The sequence below is a fragment of the Diadema antillarum genome, unplaced genomic scaffold (genome assembly GCF_040938485.1).
Source record: "Diadema antillarum isolate AM-2024a unplaced genomic scaffold, OU_Dant_1.0 seq00000776_RagTag, whole genome shotgun sequence".
Taxonomy (NCBI): Eukaryota; Metazoa; Echinodermata; class Echinoidea; order Diadematoida; family Diadematidae; genus Diadema; species Diadema antillarum.
Window position 1 is genome coordinate 446,537 of NW_027271665.1, and position 27,920 is coordinate 474,456.

General features: G+C 38.9%; 1 protein-coding gene across 1 annotated transcript in view; it reads left to right on the forward strand.

Annotated features, from left to right (window-relative positions):
• The window catches only part of LOC139738971 (importin subunit beta-1-like), a 44,644-nt gene that overhangs the window by 6,727 nt on the left and 9,997 nt on the right, over nucleotides 1-27,920 (forward strand). Inside the window, exons 2-10 of the mRNA XM_071649588.1 lie at nucleotides 6,816-6,874; nucleotides 9,498-9,680; nucleotides 16,336-16,539; nucleotides 18,338-18,414; nucleotides 19,844-19,919; nucleotides 21,378-21,527; nucleotides 22,459-22,569; nucleotides 26,230-26,331; nucleotides 27,342-27,516. Of these exons, the coding sequence (XP_071505689.1) occupies nucleotides 6,816-6,874; nucleotides 9,498-9,680; nucleotides 16,336-16,539; nucleotides 18,338-18,414; nucleotides 19,844-19,919; nucleotides 21,378-21,527; nucleotides 22,459-22,569; nucleotides 26,230-26,331; nucleotides 27,342-27,516 (1,137 nt within the window). The remainder of the gene's footprint in view (nucleotides 1-6,815; nucleotides 6,875-9,497; nucleotides 9,681-16,335; nucleotides 16,540-18,337; nucleotides 18,415-19,843; nucleotides 19,920-21,377; nucleotides 21,528-22,458; nucleotides 22,570-26,229; nucleotides 26,332-27,341; nucleotides 27,517-27,920) is intronic.

Here is a 27,920-nt window from a genome sequence, read left to right on the forward strand (position 1 = left end):
TACAGAGTGTGTGCATGCATGGATGCATGTTACTGAATGGCAATCCAGGGCCTGTGCACAGTTTAAATTTTGACCTCAAAGTGACTCTTATAGATAATTTGTAGGTTTCAGATTTATATTGTCATTCTCACGTGTTTTAGCTTCTCTACAATGTGTAGTGTAACTTTGGCCATAAATAATGAAATTATTGCAGTAAACATCAATTGACAAGTGCATGCAGGATTAACAATGCCACTTCCAGATTGACTCTGCTGCTCATGGTACATGCATACGTATGCATGATACCAGATGGAGGAGGCTCACATTCTGCTGAAGTTAACTACAGGCTTTGTAGCAAATGTGATGAATTGCCAGGGTATGATGGCTTCTGAAATGCTCCTAAACTGGGACAAATTGAGAAATTGTCCTTTGGTGATTGTATTTTTTTTTTTTAATAGTTTTTCTTTTTTGTCTTTCTCTCTCCCTTTTGTTGCTCTGACTGAAAGAGTGAAGGAGAGAAGAAACGATACATCCCATCAAGTGGCAACTACCGCATTCGTCTCACAATTCGAGAGCATCATAGACTCCAATTGTGACAATACGTCAGAGTGGCTGGCTTATTTCAGCTCTAAGGCTGCGTTCACATAGAAGTATTCGGTATTCGGTATTCGGTATTCGGTATTCGGTATTCGGTATTCGGGCACCGAGTACACCATCACCCGCACCGTCAACTCACCATCCCATGCAGTGAGGATTTCTTCCTCCTACATCCCAGCAAATCTTATTAACAATTTCTAAACTGCATCAGAATGTCAGTCTGCATGCTTATTTTTGCTAAAGGGCAAATCCAGACCAAAAGTGTCATTATTTCATAAACGAGAGACGGTATACACTGCAAGAAAATCGAACAAGCTCGATTCCCACTTTGCTATACTTTTCGCAGCTATTTGGTACTTTTGAATAGTGCCCTCTTATGTGAACCGGTGTGAGGAAATCCTATCGTTCGATTCAAGCTATTCGCGTGCCCTCGAAAAATGAGCCCGAATACCCGAATAGTATACTTCACTGTATGTGAACGCAGCCTAATGCATAATGTACACGAGGTGTACACTCATATTATAGTGATCAGGAAGTAGTGAGAGAGTAGCAAGTGCAGACTTGATACAATGTAGAATAAAATTCCTCATGGATCTATGAATACACTTGATACAGGTGCATCAAGGCTTGTACGTACATGTATGTGTATGCGTGTTGGTAAGGTGCTTCTTCTACTCACGTGTATTAATACATGGATGTACAGATGTACATACGTGTACATAGAGATCAGTGATGTACAGTACATTGTGTACATGTAGTTCTTTTGTAGGGATTCTCGAATTTCGGAGTGCGGTCAGCCTCCCCACTGCATTGTACCTTCGCACTGCCGAGCCCTTCGGCAGAACATCTCCCAAATAGCTCTGTATAGTATACATGTAGCTGTTTTGAACCTCTCTGGTTGTGATGCATGCATTTTGGCGGCTGTGTATGACGTGACAAAGCACTCTGTAGACAAACTCTATTTAAACTGAACATACATTAGAAGAGAAGTAGATGGTGCTGTCTTGATACAGTGTGCAGTTGTTGTTTTTTTTTTCAGTGGAATGTGAAATTACAGTGCACTCCCATTACAAACAGTTATAATGAAATACTCATTGCAATGAAGTAAAATTTTACATGTACACTGTAGGTCAAAAGATTATCATCTTGATATAATCGTACATTTCTGTACTTTACTGTTCGGCTATAGCGAAATTGCGATATAACCGTAAGAAAACTGCAGAACCCGAGGACTTCATTGTAACAGGAGCGCACTGTACATATATATGCGAATTGCTAAATTACTGCATTTTAGAGATGATTATGAAGAACAGATTTAATGGAACAATGGCAGTAACAAGGAATTTGGCTCAGTTTCGGGGGGGGGGGGGGGGTGAAGAAGTGGCGGAGAACGGACTTGAGGATTAGTGTAAAAGAGTTCTAGTATGTACATGGGTAATTCTGTGAAGTTGGGGCACAAAGTGTTATATTTTAGCATAACTCAATACTAATTATGCTATACATATATTGTTTATAGGCTTTACATTTGTATTGAGACCATACATTTTCCTGGAAATTTTGCGCCATTCAGACTCAATTTTGATGAAGTTATTAAAAAAATATGTAACGGTGTCCTGTAGCATCGTGACGTGTCCATGTAGCATCATGATAGTTAAAATCTGGTCCTAAAAGACAAATTAATGCAAATAGCTTGACCAAAAATTGATATAATATGCATAATTACTAGATTAGTCAGATAGCTAAATATCTTAACTCTCCTTTCCACAGTTTTACTTTTACAAGAAAATTACACAATGTGTCACTATGCTACGCGGTGTCCTTCAAATGTAACAAAAAAGGACACTGCGTAGCATCGTGATACATTTTGTAATTTGCTTTTAAAATCAAAACTGTGTGCAGGAAATTTGAGATATTTAGCTACAAACAATTGTATCTCATTCATATCTTGTAAATGCATATTGCATCAAATTTTGGTTAAGCTAATTGCCATAATTTGTCTCTTAGGACCAAATTTCAAAATATCACGATGCTACATGGACACTTCACGATGCTACAGGACACTGTTACATATTGTTTAATAACTTCATCAAAATTGAGTCTGAATGGCACAAAATTTCCAGGAAAATGTGTGGCCTCAATGCAAATGTAAAGCCTACAAATAATAAATGTATAGCATAATTAATATTGAGTTATGCTGAAATGTATTTTTTAAATATCACGATGCTACATGGACACTGCCCCAACTTCATGGAATTACCCACATGTATGTATACACGGTAGCTACTGGCAGTTATCTATTGTTTGCTCTACACTGAGGTGCTACAATTTGTACAAATTGTACTATCAGGTCATGATGACATCCAACGTGGTACAGCAATTTGTTGTTTTGTTGAATTCTAATCAAAATGTTCAAATTGACTTGCAGCCTTGATTTACTGCTGGGCTATGAGATGTGTTTGCTGTGGTTTTGTCACTAGGGATGGATTATACAATTTAGTTAATCAATCTTTCTTCCCTATAATCCATACATGACATAGCCTGCAATGCTAAATTGTAAGTTGTGGACCAGCCTGCATACCATATTGTGGACCAGTCTCCAGGCGTATACTGCAGTAGTGTAGGACAGTGCTATAATGCATGTGTGTAGAGTATGATAGTTGAGTGACGGGGATTTTGTGATGTGCACTGTAATAGTGTAGAAACTACATTTGTACTACAGTGCATGCATAACATGCAACCTCCATTAAATGTTGTGGACAGTTAATTGTAGAGTGCTTTGTTTTTAAATAGTGCAAGTGCTCTCACATTGATATGGACATTCTACTGCTGCTACTGAAGTGGACTAGCTCAGGTCCATGTGTACGTCTTATTAAGTGTGAAACTTGCCTTTGCTTGCATGCATGCATTTAATGTAATGCATGATGTACAATACATGATGTTTAATACATGACCAGAGACTCCAACTCTCCCGTTTTCGACGGGAGATCTACGGGAGATCTCCCGCCAAAAACCCATTTTTGCGAAATCTCTCGTTCTCCCGCTTGAGATTTAATTTCTCCCGCCCTGGCTCTGTGTCTCCCGTTGGACAGGATTTCTTACTTATTACTATTGTATGTTAAAAAAATAAGCCTTAGATAGCACCAATTTACAAGAGCATCTAGAACCCTAGGAACTTCGCGCTTCGCGCACATCAACTTGGAGTCCCCCGCTTGCTAGGGGTTTCAGGCGGGAGAATCTCCAGATCAGAAGGTGCTTTGGGTTGGAGTCTCTGCATGACATGTGCAGTGGATATGTTTATGGACTATGCAGTACCAGCAGCAGCACTCTTTTATCTGATTTTCAAAAGGATCTCTCTGGATTGTATGGGTATGATACAGAATTTGACCCCAAGTGACCTTTGATATCTTGATGATATTGCTTGACTTTCCATGTATTTATTTCGCACACAGACACATCCAAATTTTTCTTAAATTCATGAAATCTGAAAAACTGTATTTAAATGTTTTCATACAGATTGACACAGTATCCTTTCTGGGTAAAAGCAATGCTGCACTCTGGCACTGGTCAGATGGTCCCTGACCCGTAAAAATCACTGTTGGACCAGTATCTTGTTCAGGAATTTACCAGTTAAAAATGGAAAAACTAGGTACAATTTTTGTACCTACCGATCAGACAGGTCAGACCAGTAGAAGAAATGGTTAGAGTGGGCAGCCCTGTCTTAAGCCCCTATTTCACTGACCATCGAAGGCATGAAGGCATACTAGTGTACATACAATAAGCATCACATATTACACTTCTTACCATGGTGTATGATCAATGTAATCCCAAAATATTCCTTTCGAATACCTATCATAAACAGGTTATCATTACACTTGGTTCACAACCCTCTATTCTATCATCATTAGGACTGAGATAAATCCTCTTATAACAAAAGTACAGAGCAGTTCATGATTTGTTCAGAATGCATAGGAATAATGATTGTCCCTATCACATAGTATAGACGATATCAAGCAATACCATCTCGCGATGCCGATATCTGCTTGATTGTTTTTGGGACGTGTACTTCCAGTTTTGCGGTTCTAGAAAATTGTAACAAAGATCCTATGTACAGTTGTAGTGTAGGATCTATTGTACATCCCTTTCTGGAAATGTCTCAAACAAATACTTGAGTTTGACCTAAGGTCGAAGTGGTCTGGACTGCGAAGCAGATTTTTCTCCGCTCTCCGCTGAAATTTGTCTGTTGGGAACTTCACCCTTGTCATGTCCTTCGTCTATTGGTATTTTCTGTAATTTCATTGTTTGGCATCATCGGCCCAGCATTGGGCTGCTTCGCAGAAGAATCCCATTTATCAAATGTAAAGTTACAGATTAGAAAATAACTCTTATTATTTGCGAGATTATAAAACAGAATTTGATATGATCTAGGAATACAAGCTAGTACTTTGTACTTCTGTGTTCAATGTGCCTAACAGTGTACGTATCACGCGTTCATAACTGGAAGTTTAGATCCCGAGAATTATCCATTTTTTTAACGTAAAAAAAAATTAGAGCGCCACACACGTTCAGATTTGGAGAGCTATTTGCAATAGAGAGAATTGAGGGATGATCAAAGTTCTTTGACCTCTTTAGTCATGGAAGAGTGATCACATTACCATGCCCGTACACCACAAGGCCATATCTTTGATTATACTCATGTACAACATACTAGACCCTGTATGATATGCACTTGAACTTCCATGCTGAAACACACTCATGGTGAAACCCAACAAGAGAAAATTTGTGTTTTGGTTGCTCGTAGTTCTTCATCTACTCCTCTCTCTGGCGATGTGCCAGAATTTGATTAAAAGTATTTTGCAAGACCAAAACATCTGTGGCAGTTTTAAACAGTACATCAGCTCATGTGTTTATCTTGCAGTTTTAAAGGTTTTTACAGGGGAAAGTACATTTTGTATATATTGCACAATGTACACTGTACATTGTACAATGTTCTCCATGAACATTTGACTCTGCTCCGGGGGAAATTGGAGACTTCAGACTCATGTTTGTTTGCTCTATATTATGCTTCTCCATGTACGACATGTAGGACATGATTTATGTGTAATCTGGTATACAGACATGTTTCAGTGAACTTTGAACTTTCACTTAGATTCTTTTGATAATTACGCATGAATTCAGAAGCTTTTCAAAGAACAAAGCAAATCTTACCTTACCTGATGTTAAACTTGAGCTCTGTTACAAACCTCATGATAAACCTCTGCGTGCATAGCCATGCATCGGATTGAAAATGGATTTTAATGTGTAGCTTCAGTTCTGTAGTATGGATGAATACATCTTTGTACATTGATAACCATACTACATACATTTTTATGTCAGTATAATGTACACAAGACCCTGGTTTCAGATCGATAATATGTCAAGTGTTCCATGTTTATTTAGGGATGTTAGTATTTCACTTTCATTAGATGCCCTTTTTCACTAAGGGATTTTGTTTAACATTGTATGTGCTAATTGTTAAAGGGTGATCCATTCGTGATCTTCTGTGACCTGTAAATCCCCCCCCCCCCCAAAAAAAAAAAAAAAAAAAAAAAAAAAAATGGAATAAACCAGTGCACTGCATGTAGGGTCCAGTGTACTACAAAGGACCCACTTGTCTTGTGCCAAAGGGCTACAACTACCTTTTGGGCAAGAAAATGAATGGGCACATGCATGTTAACCCATCAAGTTTGGGGAAAATTTTTGCTAAAGAAATGATCCCCTTGTCCTTAAGTTGGAAGTTTTGAATTTAGCTGTGTACAGTATATTAAGAAGAAAAGTAGATGGAAGCAGTGGATATGTATATTTAATCTGCACAGATCAGGTGGCAAAGAAAAATGGAAAAAAAAAAAAAACCACACGTACACACATGCACAAAACTCAATATTACAGTACTTACAACAGTAGTGATGGTCCTGTGCTTGATTGCTAATTACAATAGGGCGGTGTGGGGGGGGGGGGGGATCTGTTGTACTTTCTATCATGTTTTCTTGTCTTTCTTTTTTTATGGGGGGGGGGGGGGAGGGAGTTTGTGTACTCATTTTCTGTGCGATAACTGATCAGCTTTTGATTGCAAATTTACATTGCACAGATCATGTGTAACATACAAATATATAGTGCAAAGAAGGGGGCATCATACATCCAGCGTGCATTCATTGATTTGTGCTGCCGATTAAAGTTTCACACTTCTTGTTTCATGTTTGCAGATACTGCGGAGTTGGAACGTGCACAGAAATTCTTGGAGCAGGCAGCCAGCCGGGACCTGGTAAGGAAACAGCCCTGCCGAGCCCAACCCAGGGCGCGGAAAGGGGGCCACGTTATATATTTAGGGATGTTGGCATTTTCACTGCATGGTGAGCCACAAGCAGAAGCTTGTATACCCATGGTTGATTCCAGGCATTTTCAGAGGAACTCAAAACTGCAGATACATGGTCTAGTGCCAGCAATTGCTAGGAAAGTGGGCTGAACCTCAGTTTCAGCTGAGTATGTTAATGAGTGGGCCTCTTGAGACCATCAAATGTGATAAATTATTCATTTAATCTTGGAGAAAACTTTAGCCAGCAGCTGAGACTACACTCCCAGTGAATAATTCAGCGTGCGAATGAGTTCTAAAAAAATTCACTGTAGCCAGCGTAAACTGTAGGTACTATATGTAGGGAAAATTTTTGCATCCCAATCACTATATAGATTTTGAGTGCAATCTATAGTTGTTCAAATGCAAAAGTCTGAAAATCATCTGGGGGTCTCCTTTAACATAGTGATCATGAAATACCAGCTTCCACTGCTTGTATGGGTAGGATACCTTGCATATCTTTTATGTACTGTGGTAACATTTGATAGCAGCAGTTACACAATATGTGCATTCAAATGAGAAATTACACAAAGAAAACGGATATACTTGCATCCTTCAAATGGAGACTTTAGCTGTAGATTCTGTGATCTATTCAAATGTCTCAAACACTCAGTTTGATACAATGTATGAGTAAAATACATGTACAACGGATGTGTTGAGATAGATTCAGTACATGTATGTATGCCCTGCACAGATTCAAAAGTATATATCGTCGCTGGGGTGACAAGACCTCATATCTACAAAATGTCAAATGTTCAGGGGAGCCAAAAAACATGGCGGCCAAAGCACTATAGCAAATGGGATAGCCTTTCCTTTGACAGGCTGTGGTGGCTTCATTTACATGTATGGGTTAAGACACTTAGGATTTGGACAGGACATCACTTTTGTAACCCATTATTTGACCATTAATCCAAAAAAGTTATGTTCACCAAATTTGCAGATACATGTACAAGGTCTTGTCACCCCAGCGACGATATGTACAGTTGTATGTATGTAGAGTGAAGGTTTTGATAGAACTTAAGAGCGAAGTACAGTACAGATGATACAATTGTATATTATAAAATGTGTGCTAAAAATCAGATTCTCACATGCCTCAAGGATAGAAACTGTGTAGAGTGTCAATACGCCTGATTATAAATTCTGTAAAAGGGAAACATTAGGGTTGGAATACTACATTACGTTTCAAACTTCCACACAAACTCTCAAGCGAGGCAGCAATTTCAAGGATGTGTATGATAAAATTTTAATTGCTAATTTTTGTGTGGTGGCTGCAAGGTGGGACCCACCTTTTACATATAATTAAGCCCACTTTGTTTTACTTCATTTTTGGAATTCTCAGCCATTTCAGAACTGATTTTCATCAAATAAAAATTTTTAAAATCTTTCAGATTGTATGCTCTTTAGTATTTCATATGTAAGTGGTTTCTAATTATCTCAGCAACAAAAAAAAAAAAAAAAAAAAAAAAATGAAACCCGAGCCCCCATCTCACCCAGAACTACACAATTAACAACTAACATGGTATACTTTCCCTTTAAATGAGAGACAGAGAGAGGGAGGGAGAGAGAGAAAGAGGAACCAAGTATTGTACATGTATGCATGCCTTAGGTTACGATGTACACTGTATGCTAGCATAGCATTCTCAGACCTGATCGAGTAAAGTGATAGTGCTTGTGCGGTCTGGTTCTGTTCTGTTGATGATGAACTTGCCAGCACACAGTCATGAACTTTATGAGGGTAAATTAATGGTGTATTTCTTTTTTTTTTCTTTTGTGCTGTGCAACTTCCTGAAAAATGGAAAACCTCATTGACCACATTCCATTGGACCCAGTAAAAATGCTAGACGCACACACCATAGCCAAAACGTGAATACATCACTGTATCATCGCAAAGTGTGTGACCGTGGGCGGAGAAACAGTCTACATGTACAGTCACCGTCTGCTCCGAGTGCTATGTAACACACATAATGTGTCATACATTGTAATGTGTTTATCTCAATGTGTCTTTGACATACATACAATGTGTATGATGCACACACTATAGACCAGGGCTCTACAAGCTGGGCTGTCAAAAAGTGTTTGAAGTTTCCTTTGGCCTTGAAAAGACATTGCTCATTTGTGGTTGTCCTTGAGAAGGCACAGATATGTGTGCCTGAAATTTTGAAGTGAAAATCTTCAACAGTTCATTTGATTTCCCAGATGTAAGCCTGTGATTTTATGATATTTTATCCAGTCATTGGGGTTCTAGAGTGAAGGGATTTTTTCAATGTTATTTCATTGGTGAATACTCAAAGGTAAAAAAAAAAAATCACAACATTTTCAAACGAGACTCACATAGGGGTCTTTTGCAAAAATGGGACATATCATTAATTTACCACAACATGGGATTAGTTATGACAATGCCTGTGACATATCCTTGATGATATACCGGTACTTTCGTCATGTGCCAACTGGGTGTTGGTCATAAATACTCAGATTGATGTATTTATATTGGCTCAAATGACACCCTCTTCCTGTGGTTCATCCTATGTTTATGCAGCCCGGGTTCCTCAATCAGCTGGCAGTGATCCTCGCCGATGCCAACAACGGCCAAGTGGCACGGATCGCCGCCGGCCTGCAGCTGAAGAACGCCCTCACATCCAAAGACCCGACAGTGAAACTGGCCTACCAGCAGAGATGGCTCTCCCTCGCCATGGACGTCAGGAACAATGTCAAACACCAGGTCAGTGACCTTTACCACCAGATTTATATAACACATAACTCTTAATTCCTCTTGAAGTACAGTAGTAGCGGCCGAAACTACAATGTATTATATACTGTATCTCTTGCCTTCAAAATGGACATAATGCATAAAGCTCTCTCTCTCTCACACACACATACACAGACATGTAAAAGGGGAGTATATCGTCCGTTGAGAATGGTAAGGGCATTAAGTTGCCGCTAAACCCATAGTGTTATTAAAGACAACTTAACGCCCTTCTCATTCTCAACAGAGGATATGAAACCCTGCTGTGAAAGCTCGGACTGTGCCATGTTTTGTGTGGCAGTGGAAGACCCAGCTCAATGTATCTTTCTTTGGTTTTAAAAACAGTTATGGCCATTTTTACAATCAGTGGTGTAAAACATGGTTTTGGCACTAATTGGTGTATAACTTTCTTATACACTGACAGATATGCATTATTTTTTCTCATAAACTTACCACCCACAGTGTCTACCTTGGGTACCTTAATGAACTTTCCTCTCTTTTTCTTTCAGATGTGGCATGCACTTACGTGCTTGAAATCCAACACTTTTGGTGTATGCACTCTGACATGGTTTTTTTGTCAGACCTAGCATATTAAATTGTTCATTCCTTTTCATTATTTTTGTTGTTGTGGTGATAGATAGGTATCCAACATTAAGAACTATTATGTTTACCAGGTTCTGCTTTGTCTTCTTTAAAGACTGAAATTGTCCAAACTTTATGTTTCGGAGGTGACATTTTCCGTTAACAATTAACCCCTCTTTTGAGTTAGCTCTTGCTCACAATTATAAAATTCAACTTTGCTAATTTCCATCAAAACAGAATAGTAATCAATCTGACTTAACTTCGATCCAAAGATTATTTGATTCAAATAGCTTATCATTTTTTGGTGAGTGTTTATAAATTTATGTAACTTTTCCGTTAACTTTTCTGTCACCTCCGAAACAACAGATTTATGTATTTGATTTTTTTATTCTTGACATCAGTTATACATTACATTTACAAAAATGTAACATATCCCCTCACATTATCTCTGAAGGAAAGTAGTAGAAATATAGCCTGTTGTTTTCATTTCGGAGCAATTTACAATTTTCCGTTTACACACTTGTCACCTCCGAAACAATCGTCACCTCCGAAACAACAAGCGTATTATATTTGATAATTTCTCGAAGACAAAGCAATTTTGTTTGATTCTGTCCAATTGACAGGAATCTCTTTTGGATGAAAATAGTAATATGGCAACAGGAAGTGAGAATTTTCTAGAGATTAATAAAAAATCTAATAAAAACTAAGAATTACTGTTTCGGAGGTGACAAAACACTGTTAACAAGTGTTTTTGCTCATTTCTATTGAAGAGAAACCATATGTGACCCGCTACAACAAAATGATCCTAAAGTCGGGCGAGGTCGATTATTTGAAAATTGCATGACACAATTCCCTAATCTTTCTGCTTTAAATTGATATATAACACATCTTATAAAAATAATCGGATGCGGAGATATCGATGTTTAAAAGAGAGCATGTCAAGACGTCTGGGAAATCACAGTTTCGAGAAAAGCGCCCTAAAAGTTCTCCTTGCGACGCAGTCACGATCACGGGACACGCAGTCAGTATTCACCTCCGGACAATAGAAGGTAAGCCCTAGCAACCCCCGAAATGCTCATTCAAACACAGCGTCGGCGGTCTCCTCACCGACCAATCAGTGACCAGGATGCCAGAAGAAGCAGCTGGGCCGGCTGGGCATAGAGCATCCCGCCAGCACGCACCAGTCGACTGGGCAGTGTGCGAACTTCACGCTTCGGTTAGCAGCAAGCGGCAAGCGGCAAACTGACCAATGAGATCACGCTGGTCGTTGTTAGGGGCGGAGCCTTTGTGTGGCGCTCAATCCAAATGTTCGAACCAGTTTCTGCTTCGTTGAAACGCCAAAAAACATGGCCTAGAAAAACGCTATTTTTTGGTCTTTCCTTTCATCATTTTGCTTCAAAATTTCGACAGATGATAGAAGACATGTCAGACTCTAATGATATGTCAAATTCAGAAAATCGTAAGTTTTGACCAATTTTGATGCTCTGACTTCAAACTCGATTTTCACGGCTTCGACCGTGCGCGACTTTAGGACCATTTTGTTGTAGCGGGTCACATATCATGTACACCAATGGTTTCATTTATTTTAGTAACATAAGTCTCAAAGTGGAGAAATCAAAGTGGAGAAATCAACTAACACACTCTCACTCTTATTTTTATTACTATACTGTATGTTTTAGGGCAAATTTACATTTTTTCACTTTTTTAACAAAGAGAATGCACAAAATACACCCATCTGTTGTATATATAATATTGTAATCAAGATCAATTCTCCTGCTTTAGTTAAGTAAACATATAGATGCTTTCATCTTAGAAGCTTGATTTCCAATTTAAGCAATTTAGTTGTGAGGATTTACCAATCACAGCTTTCCATGTAGGTTGCTTTTTCTTGTGTTTCGGAGGTGACATTGTTTGTTAACACCATATTGGTATGTGATAGTGAAAGGCAAGACTTCAGTTCCTTTTCACTATCTATTAACATTTTCAAATACATTTAATATCTACAAAATCATCACAACAAAAGTGACTTTTGTATACCTAGCTCACCAGAATTCCCTTGATACCAAAGTGATACATGCGGCAGTTCATGCATGCCCTAGTCCACAATCTTAAAAAAAATCATAAAATAATCTAACACCACAAAAAGGCCACATGCCTACATGTATAGCTGGTACACAACTTGTTCTTGAATTCTTAGTTGTTGTTTTTCCATGTTCAACGTGGTAATCATAAAAAAATTATGTGATTTTTTTTTTTTACATATGACAATAATTATTACATTTTCCAAGTTGAACCAACTGTTTATGACATTGTATTTTTTAAGATTATTGAAGTTATCTGACAACTAAAGTGAACAGAGGAACAAGTCCCCAGGACTGGAAAGGGAAAGATCCAAAAACAAGATTTGTATTTCTATCTCAATATAATTTTAATGACGTGTTTACCTTGTTTTGTTATTATGTTTTATTTTAGAATTTGGCTTTAAGTACTGGAATTTAAAGGAAAAGAAAATGGTTTCTTAAAGGACAAGTCCACCTTCATGTGGATTGAGTGAATGCAACAACTTAAGTAGAACACATCATTGAAAGTTTGGGAAATTGGGTAATCCATTCAAAAGTTATGGGTTTTTTTAAGTATCTATGCAATCACTGCTGGATGAGACGACTACGACAGTGTATGATGTCACATGCATACAACGATATAAAGAAAATATAAGTGAATTTCACAAAACTTTACTTTTTGAAAAAAGTGCACATTTCTTCAACTTGCTACTGATGGATGTTAGGGCAATATTATTCACCCTGCCTTCCAAAAGAGAGAAGTCAAGTGTTCTTTTGTTATGCAAGAAAAGTGAAAATATGTTGAATTTTCTTGATACTTTCTCTATATCCTTGTACACGTGTGACATCACAAGCTATAGAAGTCTTCTCATTCAGCTTTGACTGAGCAGAAACTTCAAAAATTCATAACTCTGGAACGGATTGCCTTATTTTCCTCAAACTCTCACTGATGTGTTTTACTAATATTGCTGTATTTACTCAACCCTCGTGTCTGTTGAGGTGAACTTGTCCTTTTTCAGTCCCTTATAGGGTTATTTGAGACCAGTTTGTGTCCGGGACCTTCTGTGAAGTTGGATAAAATTACTGAACAAAAAAAAAAAAAAAATTCCCCATAAGTTCATACAAAAGCATTATGCTGCTCTCTTCAGCTGGGAAACACAAAATGTTGTCTTAATCAAACTGTAAAAACTTGCTAAAGATTAGTATGAATTACAATCTAAAACAAAATATGAGCTGGTATCCACTATCATGAATATCCACTATCATGAAAGAGAATAACCAAACAAAATAACAAGTAAGAACTGAAAGAAAGAGCTTATATTTGAAAATTAAAGCCATGAGGAAAGACATGAATGTTCACAATATATTAGTTAACACCTGAGAAGTTGGGTTGTCTCTGTGTTGTGTCACCTCCAAAACAATAAAATGATTTTTTCTTATCTTATACTTTTTACTCTCAAAAGTGACTAATGATTGCTGGTAATTTTCAAGCAATTCAGAAAGATATATAAAATATATTTTAGTAATGTCAACAGTTTAAATGAATCTGGTATCTATAGAAAATTTATCCCAGATGAACCAAACACCTTTCACCAGTATTATAACATTTGTATGGTGGCTATCAAGAATGATGAAGAATTCATGAACATCCTTGAATTAATCTACATGTATTTATAATACTATGTGCAAACAAAAACATAATACAAGTCAAATAAGAATTTTTGCTTTTGGCATTCATAACCCATGTCCCCACCAAAAAATTACAATGGTACCCTCCGCAACGATAACTTTAAAGATAGTGAATCAATCTAAAATACAATTTGAGGGATTGAAACTATAACTCATTGCCCACACCTTACAGAAAACCCCATTCAATTTGCTTCAGAGGTCAAAGAGAAATGAGGATTTTTGTAGAGCATGTCAGGAATCCCTTCCCTCCAAGTTCTGTATATTGTGTTTACACATTAATATGCAGTTCCAAGAGCATCCAAGTGCTAAACTTGGAAGAATCAGACTCCTGACATCCTTTATAACAATCCACATTTCTTTTAGACCACTTAATCAAATTGACCGGGGCTTTCTGCAAAATAGAGCTAAGATGTTATAATTCAAGACCCCAAAGTCGATTTTAGCTGATTTAAATATTGGATGCTATCAATGCAAAAGTCTAATTGTAATTTTTTTTTTTTTTTTTTTTTTGGGGGGGGGGGGGGGGACATACTATATGAATACTTGAACACAATGTTAACATTGAATGTCACCTCCGAAACAAAGTTATTCTTCCCTGGTGTTGTGGAATAAAATGTTCTGAGAGCAAAGAAACATTACTAAAATGATCTTACACCTTCATTTCAATTTAAGGTAGAAAATGGAATGCCATGTTTCTTCAGGTTACAATATCTAGCTTATGTCCGTCATATTCTTACTGTAAATGAATATTTCAACACAATGTTAACATTGAATGTCACCTCCGAAACGGAGTGATTCTTCCCTGGTGTTGTGGAATAAAATGTTCTGAGAGCAAAGAAACATTACTAAAATGATCTCACACCCTCATCTCAATTTAAGGTAGAAAATGGAATGCCATGTTTCTTCAGATTACAATATTTAGCTTACAACCTGCGTCCAAATGGAAGGCAAACTACCGGTGCCCATGCTAATTAATGAAGTGTAAAAAAACACTTGTTCTGTGTGGTTTATCTGCTTGAAACAGGAGTTAATTTCTTGTTCTCGAGTTATAATTATTAAAAACATCGATAAAAAGAAGAAGTTTTGTGTTATTGTCACTTATTCTAAAAAAAACTGAGTGTTAATATTAATGTCACCTCCGAAACATTCTATTATGTTAACTGTCACCTCCGAAACATCCATGTGTGAAAAATCCAAGATTTAAAGAAATGATTGGAATTTCATTTAACCTACATAGGAAGGTAGCCCTTCTTAAAGACTTGTTATAGTATAGAGTTTGACCTGGCTTGCCCTCCAATAAATAGTTAAAATCTTAAAAATTGCATGTCAATTGGTATTTTTACCAAAAATTTATAAATCTCATGTATTTTTTTTAAAATTCACTTTATATTCAACCCCCAAATAGTTTTGATTCACAAACTATATATTGTTGTTAACCATATAAACTTTGCATGGTGAAGTTTGACTACAGAGTTTTGTCATTATGGTGCAATTCATGAAAACAAAATTTTGCTTAAATTTACTTCAGGTGCCAAGGTTTTCCTTAAATTACACCAATAACTCTTCAGCTTTAAGGTCTGAAATGTTATTTTTTCAAAAATTTGAATACTTTCCAACAGGAATCAAACAGAATAATGAAAAAATATTTTGTTTGAAATTTTGACCCTCTGAGTACAAAAGTTACACCACTGATCGTAAAAAAGGCCTTATGAAAAGAAGTGACATCGTGAAAAATTGTAGTGGTGTTTTTTTTTAATGTTTTGTTTTGTTGTATTTTATATTTAGATGAGAGTTTATGGGCAGCTGGCTCAACTGGCACCCTTAGCTAGCCCAGAGCTCATGATTTACCACTATGACTATATAGACAGCATACCATAACTTTTGAGGAAATAAGTGTTTAGTTGCAATGTAGGCAAATGTGTTTCTGGCTGGCTTTGGGACGTGAGAGCTCTGAATAGTTTGTTCCAAACTGAGGAATTGATAAACGATTACAAAGAGACAGTCCTCTTTGATATTCTTTGTTGGTCTATATGAAAGGAACCAAGCATTTAAAAAAAAAAGAAAGAAGCAGATGAATATTTGCTGTCTGTTTTTGATGATTGTCTAAAATTTCATGCAGATTTTATTAGCCTGTGTATCACAACACTAGTCATTTATTTGATCAAAATTTGTTCCTGAGTGACTAGTACACTAATGTTTTAACCTTGTGCAACAGTGATTAAACTTGGAGAAACCGAAAAAGAATTTATACACTGTCGATGAGCGTCAAACGTCACTCATACTCTTTCTGATTTCTGTAGGTACTGTTAACACTGGGCACGGAGGAACACAGACCCAGCTCTGCGGCCCAGTGCATAGCCGGGATCGCCTGCGCAGAGCTTCCCTCGGAACTCTGGCCCGAACTAATACCACAGCTGGTCAACAACGTCCTCAACCCGGCCCAGGGCACCGAGCTTCTCAAGGAGAGCTCACTGGAAGGCATAGGCTACATCTGTCAGGATATAGTAAGTACTATTGCCTGGGGCATAGCATGCTGCAAAGGGCATAGTATAGGGTAACATTCTAGGATGTACAGTATAGAAAGCATTTAGCTTCCTGCACCTGTCATAGTACATTGCAAGAAGTATGTTTACATATGTCAAGGTTTCATAATTATCAGAGCCTGAGTCTTTTGCTTGTGAAAAGGGGTAGAAGAGGGTACCATATACATTTGTTGGCACATGAAAATAGTAAGTAATACTGTAAAAGCTGTGATATAAAGAGAGTTTAATTTATGTGAATTTTGCGAATCATTATTGGGCTGCAAAATTTAATGGCACAAAAATATCAGACAGACAGGCCTTGGTGCATTTTAAAGCCTCGTATCAAATTGTGAAAATAATATCTTGTGAAAATATCTGTGACTTCCTCATTTGCTGAATTATCTGTACAGCTTCAACAGTAGTTCCCAGAATCTTCCTTGATTGTGGGACAAATGGCTGTAGGGTACAACCCCCTTGGCATTGAATAAGACATGGGGGTCACCTCTCATAAAAGCCGGGTTCACACGTACGCCAATTAGCGGGATACAAATCTCGAGATTTGCATCACGATCGGTATCTCAGGTTTTTTGCACGTGTGGACAGAAAAAACCTGAAAATTAGCACGATAAGCATCGCAATGCTAATCCCAAGAAATCTTGTGCTAATTCCTCAATTAGGAGGATAATTTGGCCCGCGCCGGTACGTGTGAATGGTCGGGTTTAGAATCTCAAGTTTTTATATCACATCATGCAATGCGCACATCACAACAGCGAAGCCTATGCGAGGAGGTCCTTCACCTCTTTAGCGCACCACCACAACAACGCGCGAACCACACCACTGACGTGCAAAAAACAATGGACAAAGGGAAGTGCGCGCAGGCAGTGATAGAGAAGGGCACTGTGTGACCCAGTTTTGCAGGTTTGGCTGTTATCTCGATCGGCAATTAGCGGGATAATTCTGTACGTGTGAATGGTTGCAAAAAACTCGAGATTCCGAGCGCGATCGCTATCCCGCTAATTTGGAGCATGTGAACGGTTGCAAAAAATCAAGAGATATGGAGCGCGATCATCATCCCGCTATTTTGTACGTGTGAACCTGGCTAATATGTATGTGCATGAGATGGGTGTTAGAGTGTAGCACTCTGGGTTTTTGAGGGAAATCAGAAAAATCTGGTCAAAAGTTATGAATTTTTGAAGGCCGCTGCATCAGAAGACTACTACAGATCATAGCATCATATATTGGAAACGATATAAAAAAACTTACGAAAATTCTACATATTTTCACTTTTCTAGCATAATGAAAAAGCACCAGACTTACCTCTTTCAGAAAGCAGGGGGAGCAATAGAGCCCTTGACAAACATCATTATTAAACAAGTCAAGTGGTTGTGTACTTTTCATATAAAAAGATATTTTTTGGAATTTTCTTCGTATTTTCTTTCTATCATTTTCCAATTACGACGTCATGATCAGCTGTCATCTTCTGATCCAGCGGGCTCATCACCAAAACTTGAAAAATTCATAACTTTTGAAAGGATTGTCTATTTCCTCAAATTTCACTGATTTATTCTGCAATTCAAATTGCTGCACTCACTCAATTGGATTGTATGTTTGGGTTTCATTCCTCTTGAAGACTCTTTGCTTCCTGAAGTTGTAGACATAATCAACTTTTAACATTGTCTGCCAGTGATATTTTAATCCCTGTTCCTGTCTTGCACCTCGTAAAAGTGACTACCTTGGATATACAGCGTTTTCTGATGATTGACTGTTTCCATCCAAACAGGAACTGAAATACGTCGCAGCCCATTCGAATGAAATCCTCACAGCCATCGTCCAGGGAATGAGAAAAGAAGAAGCAAAGTAAGCCCCATTATATTAGTTTACAACCGTAGTACCTTGAGGATCTGTGTATTTACATTAAGAGTTGGCTAACATCTGTAAAGAAGTGCATGCTGAATCTGTAATTTTGAGTTTACACAATGTATGCATATTCTGAATTTTTATATTTCAAAGTGCTCCCTGGTCTTTGTCTTATCATGGGTGCCTGTAGGACACAAATATACCAAATGTACCACAAAAAAAAAAAAAAAAAATCACAGTGGGACCCTCCACAATGATAGCTTTAAAGGGGAAGGCTAGTAACTGATCAGTGGGAATCAGTGGAAATGCTGGGAGATGATAGTTCCAATCCGTATGGGATTCATTCAAGAGTTCATTGTATATCTATTGTTGTGTGAAAATGATTTGCTTCAGAATGGTCTCATATTCAAGTAATGTGCAGTTTAATGCTTCCAGGTTAGCGTCCCTGGTCAGTGACGGAGCATTAATCTGCACATTACTAGCCTTCCCCTTTAAAAATAATGAATCAATCCAAATTTCAGGGTCCAATTTCAGGGTATGAAACTATAACTATTACCCGCATCTTACAGAAAACCCCATCCGATTTGCTTCAGTGGTCAAAGAGAAATGAGGAGTTTTGTAGAGCATGTCAGGAATCATCCTCTCCAGGTTCTGTCCAGTGTGTTCACACATGCAGTTCCAAGAGCATTCGTGTGCTGAACTTGAAAGAATCAGACCCATGACATGATTTACAAAGATTCACATTTCTCTGTGACCGCTTAACCAAATTGAATAGGATTTTCTGCAAAATATAGCTAAGATGTTATATTTTAAGACTTTGAAGTAGCTTTGGAATATATAATATATTGGAATAATATTGGAAGTTATCAATGCAAAAATCTGATTGTAATTTTTGTTGTTGTTATTGACATAATGTATGTATATCTCCCAGATTTACCCTATTGAATGTCCCAGAGTTTTGATGTCTGAATGTTGGTAGCCCTTGGGATACTCATACTTTTCTGTCTGCCATCTTCCAGTTTTCACTCTCTGTTCAAATATGGGCAGTTTAGCGTCTTGGTTAAATAGCAAAATGTCAGCTGATGAAAAAACAAACTTATTGCAAATGCTCTATCAGTTCCTGAATTTGTAGATACAGCATAGGTTATAGAAGTCATTGTATTGATATTATGCGAGAGTGTTGAAATGTGTGTTGGTTTGAGCAAGGTATCTTTTATTTATTGTTATTATTTTCTTTTTTACATGTAATCTGTTTTGAATGTAGAGTTCCTTGACAAGGGAAAGAAAAAGGAAAATGCAAGATTTAAGTATTAAGAGATACAGTGTAACTTAAATTTGAGTTGAAGTTGTAGATGACCAGAAAAGAAATGTTGTCTTTAATAGCAGCGAGATATGTTTTACTGACTGAATACTTCTGTGTCTTTTCCAGCATGCACATCAAACTTGCTGCCACCACAGCCCTTCTGAACTCGCTAGAAATCACCAAAGCAAACTTTGAAAAAGCGGTAAGAATCGACCCAAGAATGGGCCAAACTTTTGTGGAGAGAAGTGGAACGCAAAAACAATGTACCATAATTGTCAGCCCCATGCTTTTGAGGGGATAGCTCACAACAACAACAACAACAACAACAACAACAACAACAACAACAACAACAACAACAACAACAACAACAACATTATTTTGTAAAGAACAACAAGATGTAAGAACAACATGAAATACGAATGACAGGAAATGGAAAATTGAAACTTGACAGGTTTGAGATTTGTGCTAGTCCATAGAAAGGCACTTTTAGGTTGACACACTTTGAACCACCTGAATTCATGGTACAGTATTTTTGTTGTCGTCGTTAATTTTTTAGATCTCTGAAGATGCTGTCCTTACATCTTTTGTGTTTATATTTTAAATCATGCATTGATTTGTTGTAGACTTGTGTATTTTCACTTGTTGCATTTGGTAAATGCGAGCTACTGCATATTGCATATTCTTTGGACATAGCGACTGCAGCATCAAACTAAGTTGTTACTAGGTAAGCCCGCGCTATTAAAGATTATTGCACGAACAACTCTGTTTTTTTTTGGTTTTTTTTAACCCGTTGAGGACGAGTTCCGAGTGTACTTGGACAAGTGTCTATGGGAAATGCGTGTTGTAGCAAAATCAAACAGTCCTCAACGGGTTAAGATTACTGTTCCAGTGTAATATCTTATTTTGACTGCATGGTGTTTCTTTTTTCTCTTATGTCAAACTTGTTAAAGTGCTTGATTCATTAACTCTCCCAGGACCAACACTTCACAGCTCTGTTGACATAGTGCAGGGTGTAGTGGCTGGTGGTAACGGCAGGGTTAATGTGACTTTATACAACACCTAACGTGACATTTTAGTTAAACGTTCCATCGCACGCTCTGGCTGTCAGCCGTGCAATTTTGTTTGAGCAAAAATGGATAGCGCATGGCTGACATCACCCATTTCCTTTGACTCCCGTGTTAAACTCAAGATTGACTCTGAAGTTTTCGTGCCATCGCACAGCTCTGATGCCACAATAAACAAACATTTGCCGTGCGCACTGAACAATTACAAGCGCGCTTACAAGCGCGTACTTTTGTCACTCATTTTTGCAAAGAACTTCGTTTCGCGTACGTACGTACATGGTGACTGCAACTGTGTGGCTACTCATTCGTCTTTCGTGGAAAATGGTTGCCATTTCTGTGCTAATTTTAAGAATCTGTGGTGGACCATATCTGTTGACGTTCGAGGTGTTGTATGAAACAAATAGTGTATAGTCTTTACTCGTGCAATGGAACAAGATTTTGCACTCGGTGAAAGATGAGGCGCACTATTCAACTCGGCTGCGTCTCGTTGACTAGAGCGCCTCTATCTTTCACCTCGTGCGAAATCTTGTACCATCGTGCTCGTGACCATTCACTATTTGTATATTTTTCTCCATCCCCCTTCCCCCCTTTTGCAGGGAGAGAGACACATAATCATGCAGGTGGTCTGTGAAGCCACGCAGGTGAAGGACACACAAGTCAAGGTGGCCGCCCTACAGTGCCTAGTCAAGATCATGTCACTCTACTACGCACACATGGAACAGTACATGGGCCACGCCCTTTTCGCTGTAAGCGGACCTCGGTTTACATTTAACTTTCATTTTTACTTGACGTATTGATAATAACAGTGACAACACCTGTAGTAGTAATAGTGGTGATTACAGACTTGTAATGATTGTGGGATGGATGACAATTAATGACAATAAAAAAAGAAATAGTCGTGGTAGTTGTATTAGGAGAAGTAGTAGTGGTAGTTGTGGTAGTGGTGGTGGTGGTGGTGGTGGTGGTGGTAGTAGTAGTAGTAGTAGTAGTAGTAGTAGTAGTAGTAGTAGTAGTAGTAGTGGTAGTAGTAGTAGTAGTAATAGTAGTAGTAGTGGTAGTAGTAGTAGTAGTAGTAGTAGTAGTGGTAGTGGTAGTAGTAGTAGTAGTAGTAGTAGTTGTAGTAGTAGTAGTAGTTGTAGTAGTAGTAGTAGTAGTAGTAGTAGTAGTAGTAGTAGTAGTAGTAATAGTAGTGGTAGTAGTAGTAGTAGTAGTAGTAGTAGTGGTAGTGGTAGTAGTAGTAGTAGTAGTAGTAGTAGTAGTAGTAGTAGTAGTAGTAGTAGTAGTAGTAGTAGTAGTATTTGTAGTAGTAGTAGCAGTAGCTGCAGTAGAAGACGCACTTTTAGTTGAAGTAGTATGAAGTATATCGTAACATTGCGATATAGTAGTGATATTTGTTCCAGCTGATTGACAGATAATTATTTTTTGACCCATGATTTTTTTTTGAATTCATGGTTTCTCCTATAGCAATGAATAATCTGCACTTATATATGTGGAATGGTAATTTTTAGTCAGTTTCAAACAACTCCAGAATTTTTATTTTGAATAGTAATAGTTGTAATAGTAAAAAGTAATCCTTAAATTGTAGTAGTAGTTGTAGCTACAAACACTTGTATGCGTAAGTCATCTCAGTTTTGCTAGTTGTCAATTGATCGTGGTTTCTTTTTCTGTTTACTCTAGATCACAATAGATGCAATGAAGAGTGAAATCGATGAAGTTCGGCTGCAGGGAATCGAGTTCTGGTCAAATGTCTGCGACGAAGAAATGGATCTAGCAATTGAAGCATCAGAGGTGAGATGGCCCTAGAATATCTCTTGTCCTCCCTTTGTCTCTCTCTATCGATATATTTCTCTATCTCTCTGTATCTCCATCTCTTTATTTATCTCCATGTCTATCTCACTATGACATTATTTCTCTATTTCTATATATTTCTTTCTCCGTCTCTATCTCTGCATCAATATATTCCTCTATTTCTCTGTATTTCCATCTCTTTATTTATCCTTATGTCTATCTCAGTATCTTATTATTTCTCTATTTCTCTATATCTCTCTCTCTCTCCCTCTCTATCTCTCTGTGTCTACATCTCTTTTACATTGATAGTGTAATGAAATGAGTTTAGAGCACTAGAAGTAGGTGTCTCTGGTACGTCTAGTAGGACGTTGGCGGCGTGCGGTGACCCCGTGACCTTAAGAGTTGTAGTGGGGGCACGGGTCGCACGTGGGTAAAGTCTCGCTCGAGCGAGCAGTGTGAGCGAGCAGTTGTTAGCTGACTCTCGACAGAGGCGGATGTGTCCGTGGTGTGTCATCCTGTGCTTTGTTGTATATTGTATACAAGACGCTGTGTATCGACTCTTCGTGCGGTGATCAGTTACGCACCGTGGCAGACGAACTCTCCGAATTGGCGAGTACGGTAATAAAGTTTCTTCTTTGCACGCACTTTTCTTGTTGCTTGTGAATTAATGATGTCGACTCGGCGTGATATGGAGATGTGGTCTGATCGCTTTGAGCGTGAGTGAAGTGTCCGCGAATATATACCCAGTAAAGATCCCACAGTAACTGGAGAAATCCGGTGATATTACATTGGTGGCAGCGGTGGGATGGGTTTCGTGGACCAGGTGACTGCTAAATCATGTTAATGTAAAATTGTTTTGCATTAATAAATTAGAGGAGAGAGGATTTATCCTGCAGTGCTATAGTAGTGCCCTCGTTACGAATGCCTACTATACTTTTCATTGCCTGCAGGGTGAGTCTGGATCAGTAAATTCATCTTGCGTATATTTCGTCCTGCAGGTGAAAGACGCTTGCAGGTGAAAGGCGCCTGCAGTTGAAGTTGAAAGGCTCCTGCAGGTGAAAGGCGCCTGCAGTGAAGGACGCCTGCAGGCGGAGGCGCCTGCAGGGGAAAGGCGCCTGCGAGCGAAGGCGCCTGCAGGGGAAAGGCGCTTGCCGGCGAAGGCGCCTGTATTGTTTTAGACTTTACGCAGCCTGGAGAAGATAAAGAGAGAATAGCGCCTGTCAAGAGGACCCTATAGCGCATGCAGTGTCAGCGGTGCCTTTAAATTGAATGCCCAGTATGCCTGCAAGTTCATCTGTCAATACCGACATCATGAAGTTGAAGTTGTTTGAGAGGCAGAAGTCTACGCCGGAAGAAAATACAGTAGGACCCTACTCGTCAAGAAGAAATAGTAGCGCCTGTAGTGCCAGCGGTGCCTTCACCTTGAATGCCTGCCATGCCTGCAGTGTCGTTAGTAGTGCCTTCAAATCGAATGCCTGCTATGCGTGCACATGCATGTTTTCAGGATCAGACCGAAACTCTATTCCTGGTGCATTTTAATGCAATTCTGCGTTGCTACACATCCTGACAACGGAAATGACAAGGTCCGTTCCTGGTTGTAGGAAGGTTGTCGGACGTGACCTGCCGAACACAAGAGAAAACATCGGAAAGAAAAGCTTTATGCACCTGGCTCGAATGAAACAGTGCTTTGGTGAGCCGTTGTTACAGTCTTGGATCGAGGTTGGTGGAGGTATTGATGCTCCTTTACAGGAGCCGGATCGTCATGTCCTCGTGGCACCATTCACCTCGGAAGTTCCTCAACGAAGCTGCAGACGTTCGACCAGAGTCTGACCCTATCGATTTGCACACCGGCAAAGATGAATCCATTTCTCCGACGTTTTCCATACTGATCTCCGGCGCAATCAACCAAGGAAGCGAAACTCTCCTCAGCGATGCGATGACTTGTATCAGGGATGCTGGGTAGAGCGCCAGGTGATTGTAGTGACTCGTGTACAGCCGCAACTTAATGTATATAATGTAGGAAACTGCGGGATACCTGCAATAGGTGCACCATACCTGCAACGCCATTGCTACCTCGACAGGTTGACACCAGCAGTGACGTATTGTCATATCTGTCATGTGGTCTGCGAGATGACTTACGATAAGGATATCTGGTACACCAAGTGGGACGGCGCAAGGAATTCTCCGGAGACGCTATGGTTGGAGTGCAGGACGGGAACCCCTAGCGGAAGGCGCAACGACTTATGACGCTATCCAGTGTTCTATTTGTCTTTAAAATGTGGACTGCTATTAAGAGAGCTTTGTTTATTTTGTGTGTGTGTGTGTGTGTAAATACGTGTAAATACAATGTAAACTATCGGAAAAGCTATACTTTTGGAAGGTAACTTCTGCGTTCGTTGTTTAAGCTAGGCGGGAGACAATGATGCATAGGCCTAGTGATAAATACCTCGCTTGTTCAGTAATGATGCGGTTTTCACATCTTTTTTGTGTTTATTAAGTTATGTAAATATATTATGTAAATGCAAAGTTGCGAACCAGTGTTTCGCGTATGTATGTCATACACTTGGTTGTTTTAGCGTGTAAGAATAGGTAAATGTGCTTGCTAATCTGTGAAGTTTATGTAAAAATGTTGTTCTCGCGTTATTGTTTATCTTTCTGTTTGTGTGGGATACGGGATTGTAGTATCCGGTTTTGGTCATTTCATTGTTTATGTAAAGCCCGAGTTGCCCTAGTCAAGGGACTGACTAGTCTTAGGGAGGGGCTGTGTAATGAAATGAGTTTAGAGCACTAGAAGTAGGTGTCTCTGGTACGTCTAGTAGGACGTTGGCGGCGTGCGGTGACCCCGTGACCTTAAGAGTTGTAGTGGGGGCACGGGTCGCACGTGGGTAAAGTCTCGCTCGAGCGAGCAGTGTGAGCGAGCAGTTGTTAGCTGACTCTCGACAGAGGCGGATGTGTCCGTGGTGTGTCATCCTGTGCTTTGTTGTATATTGTATACAAGACGCTGTGTATCGACTCTTCGTGCGGTGATCAGTTACGCACCGTGGCAGACGAACTCTCCGAATTGGCGAGTACGGTAATAAAGTTTCTTCTTTGCACGCACTTTTCTTGTTGCTTGTGAATTATTGATGCTTTCTCTACGTGATGATGCGATATGATGTGATCCTTGTGAGTCTGCGTGAGGTGTCCGCGAACTTACCCAAAAAGAACCCACACAATAACTGGAGAAATCCGGTTATATTACAATAGCATAGTTTTGGTTGAAATGGTGGAATCAGATTTAACTCTGCAAGTTAATTAGAAAACCACCTACATGTAGGAAACATTGAAGAGCATACAATTCTAAGAAGAATTTAAAGTTTATTTGATGAAAATTGGTTTTGAAATGGCTGAAATTTCAAAAAAAAAAGTAAATCAACTATTATCCTAATAAAAGAAAGGTCCCATCTTTTCTGAGGACTTTATGCTTTTGCATAGCAGATCATTAACTTTTGCAGTCAAGTGCAGAAATGCTTTTCAGAAAAGATAGAGTATGCCCATTTAAATACATGTGATATCACTTAAAAGCTCTTTCACTGATGATTTCTATTCATGTTTGATGATGAGGTAGATGAGGTAATATTGTTACAACCTTTTTCGCCTTTGCTGTCATCCGATCTTCAGGCAGAAGAGATGGGGAGACCGCCGGAAAACACAAGTAGATTTTATGCCAAGGGTGCGCTGGAGTATCTGGTGCAGATTCTTGTAATGACCTTGACATCGCAGGTAAGTTCACTGCACTGGCATTCTGACATTTCACACACACACAACACACACGCACTGGTCCGATGGTTCCTAACCAGTAAAAATCACTGTCAGACCAGTAACTTGTTCAGGAATGGACCAGTAAAGAATGGAAAAACTTTGTACCTGCCGGTCTGACAAAAAGGTCGGTCCAGTAAAAAAAAAAAATGGGTTAGTGTGCAGCCCTGCATAATGTCACATTGTACAGACATGCATTTACAGCATTAGTCAGACTTGTCATTATTGTAGTCTTTCTCATTCTTCGTACTAGTCCCTGTGAATCCTTGTCACATTCAGTATTGGATGAAACACTGAATCTACGTACATGTAGTTGATAGTGAACTGCAGATTCAGTGAGAAATTTTCACTTGTTAATTCCATCATCAGAAAGATATTGATGCTGTCTTTCCTACTTATTATGCCTTTAGGCTTCCCTTTCATAAAGATCAGTTTACATACCTTGTAATTTTTTTTCTTTATTCCCAAAACATTTCTGTCATGATGTGATATAGAGGTCCCAAATCATCCTAATTCCTTAGGACAGTGAATATCTCTGTGTGTTCCAACAAGAGCTTTAGAGAGTCCCCCATTTTAGGTATTTTTATGGCTTTACCTATAGGGTATAAGACACAATATCTTGCTGATACTGTAAAAGTGAAAATTTTCGTGGTGTGGATATTTTTGCGCATTTCCCACAACCAGAAATCAGCACAAAAATGAGTACACACACATAGTTTTGCACATCATATGTTCCACTAATACATGTCTTGATTCTGCGGAATTAAAAACGTGAAATTCATCTCATCCAGCCGAGAGCGAAAAAATGACTTGTGCAAAGATAGCCACTTTTACAGTACGTAGCTCTTTGAAAGCTCTCTGACTTTGATGTGTGAGTTTTGACAATCCTATGTGATGTCATAATCAATGACCTGCAATCCTCATTGATGGATTCTCTTTGACATATCTACTCCGTCACGGTTTCCCCCGTACAGCAAGACGAAAATGATGACGAAGACGAGTGGAATCCGTGCAAAGCTGCCGGCGTTTGCCTCATGCTTCTCGCCAACTGCTGCGAGAACGACATTGTCTCCCACGCCGTCCCCTTCATCACGCAGCATATCAGGTCGGACAACTGGCAGTACAGGGATGCGGCCGTGATGGCCTTCGGTGAGTACCGTTGCCGGTCCGTACTGTTAAAAAGAAAAAGAGAGAGTAAGGTTTGGTCCAATTCATTCATTGCTGTGTAATCGGCAAGAGAGAGGTGAAATCGCCTCATTCGTGGTTCATAGACCTTTTAATGTACTGCTGCCAAAAGAGTAGAGTCACAGGGAGAATAGCTATGCTTGGACTTAGCAGAAATGAGTGAAAGGGTTTTAAGTTTAATTCTTTAGATTTTTTTTTTTTTTCTATGTTCAGACAGGAGAAGGGGAGAAACTTGCGTAGAAATATGCTCCATTTCATCTAGAATGAATATTACAGTAACATCAAAACATTTGATCTTTTGTCTCAGCTTTGAAACAAAATGCAGTGTTGTATACTTGACGCTATTATACTGTCACTTAGCAGTTTAA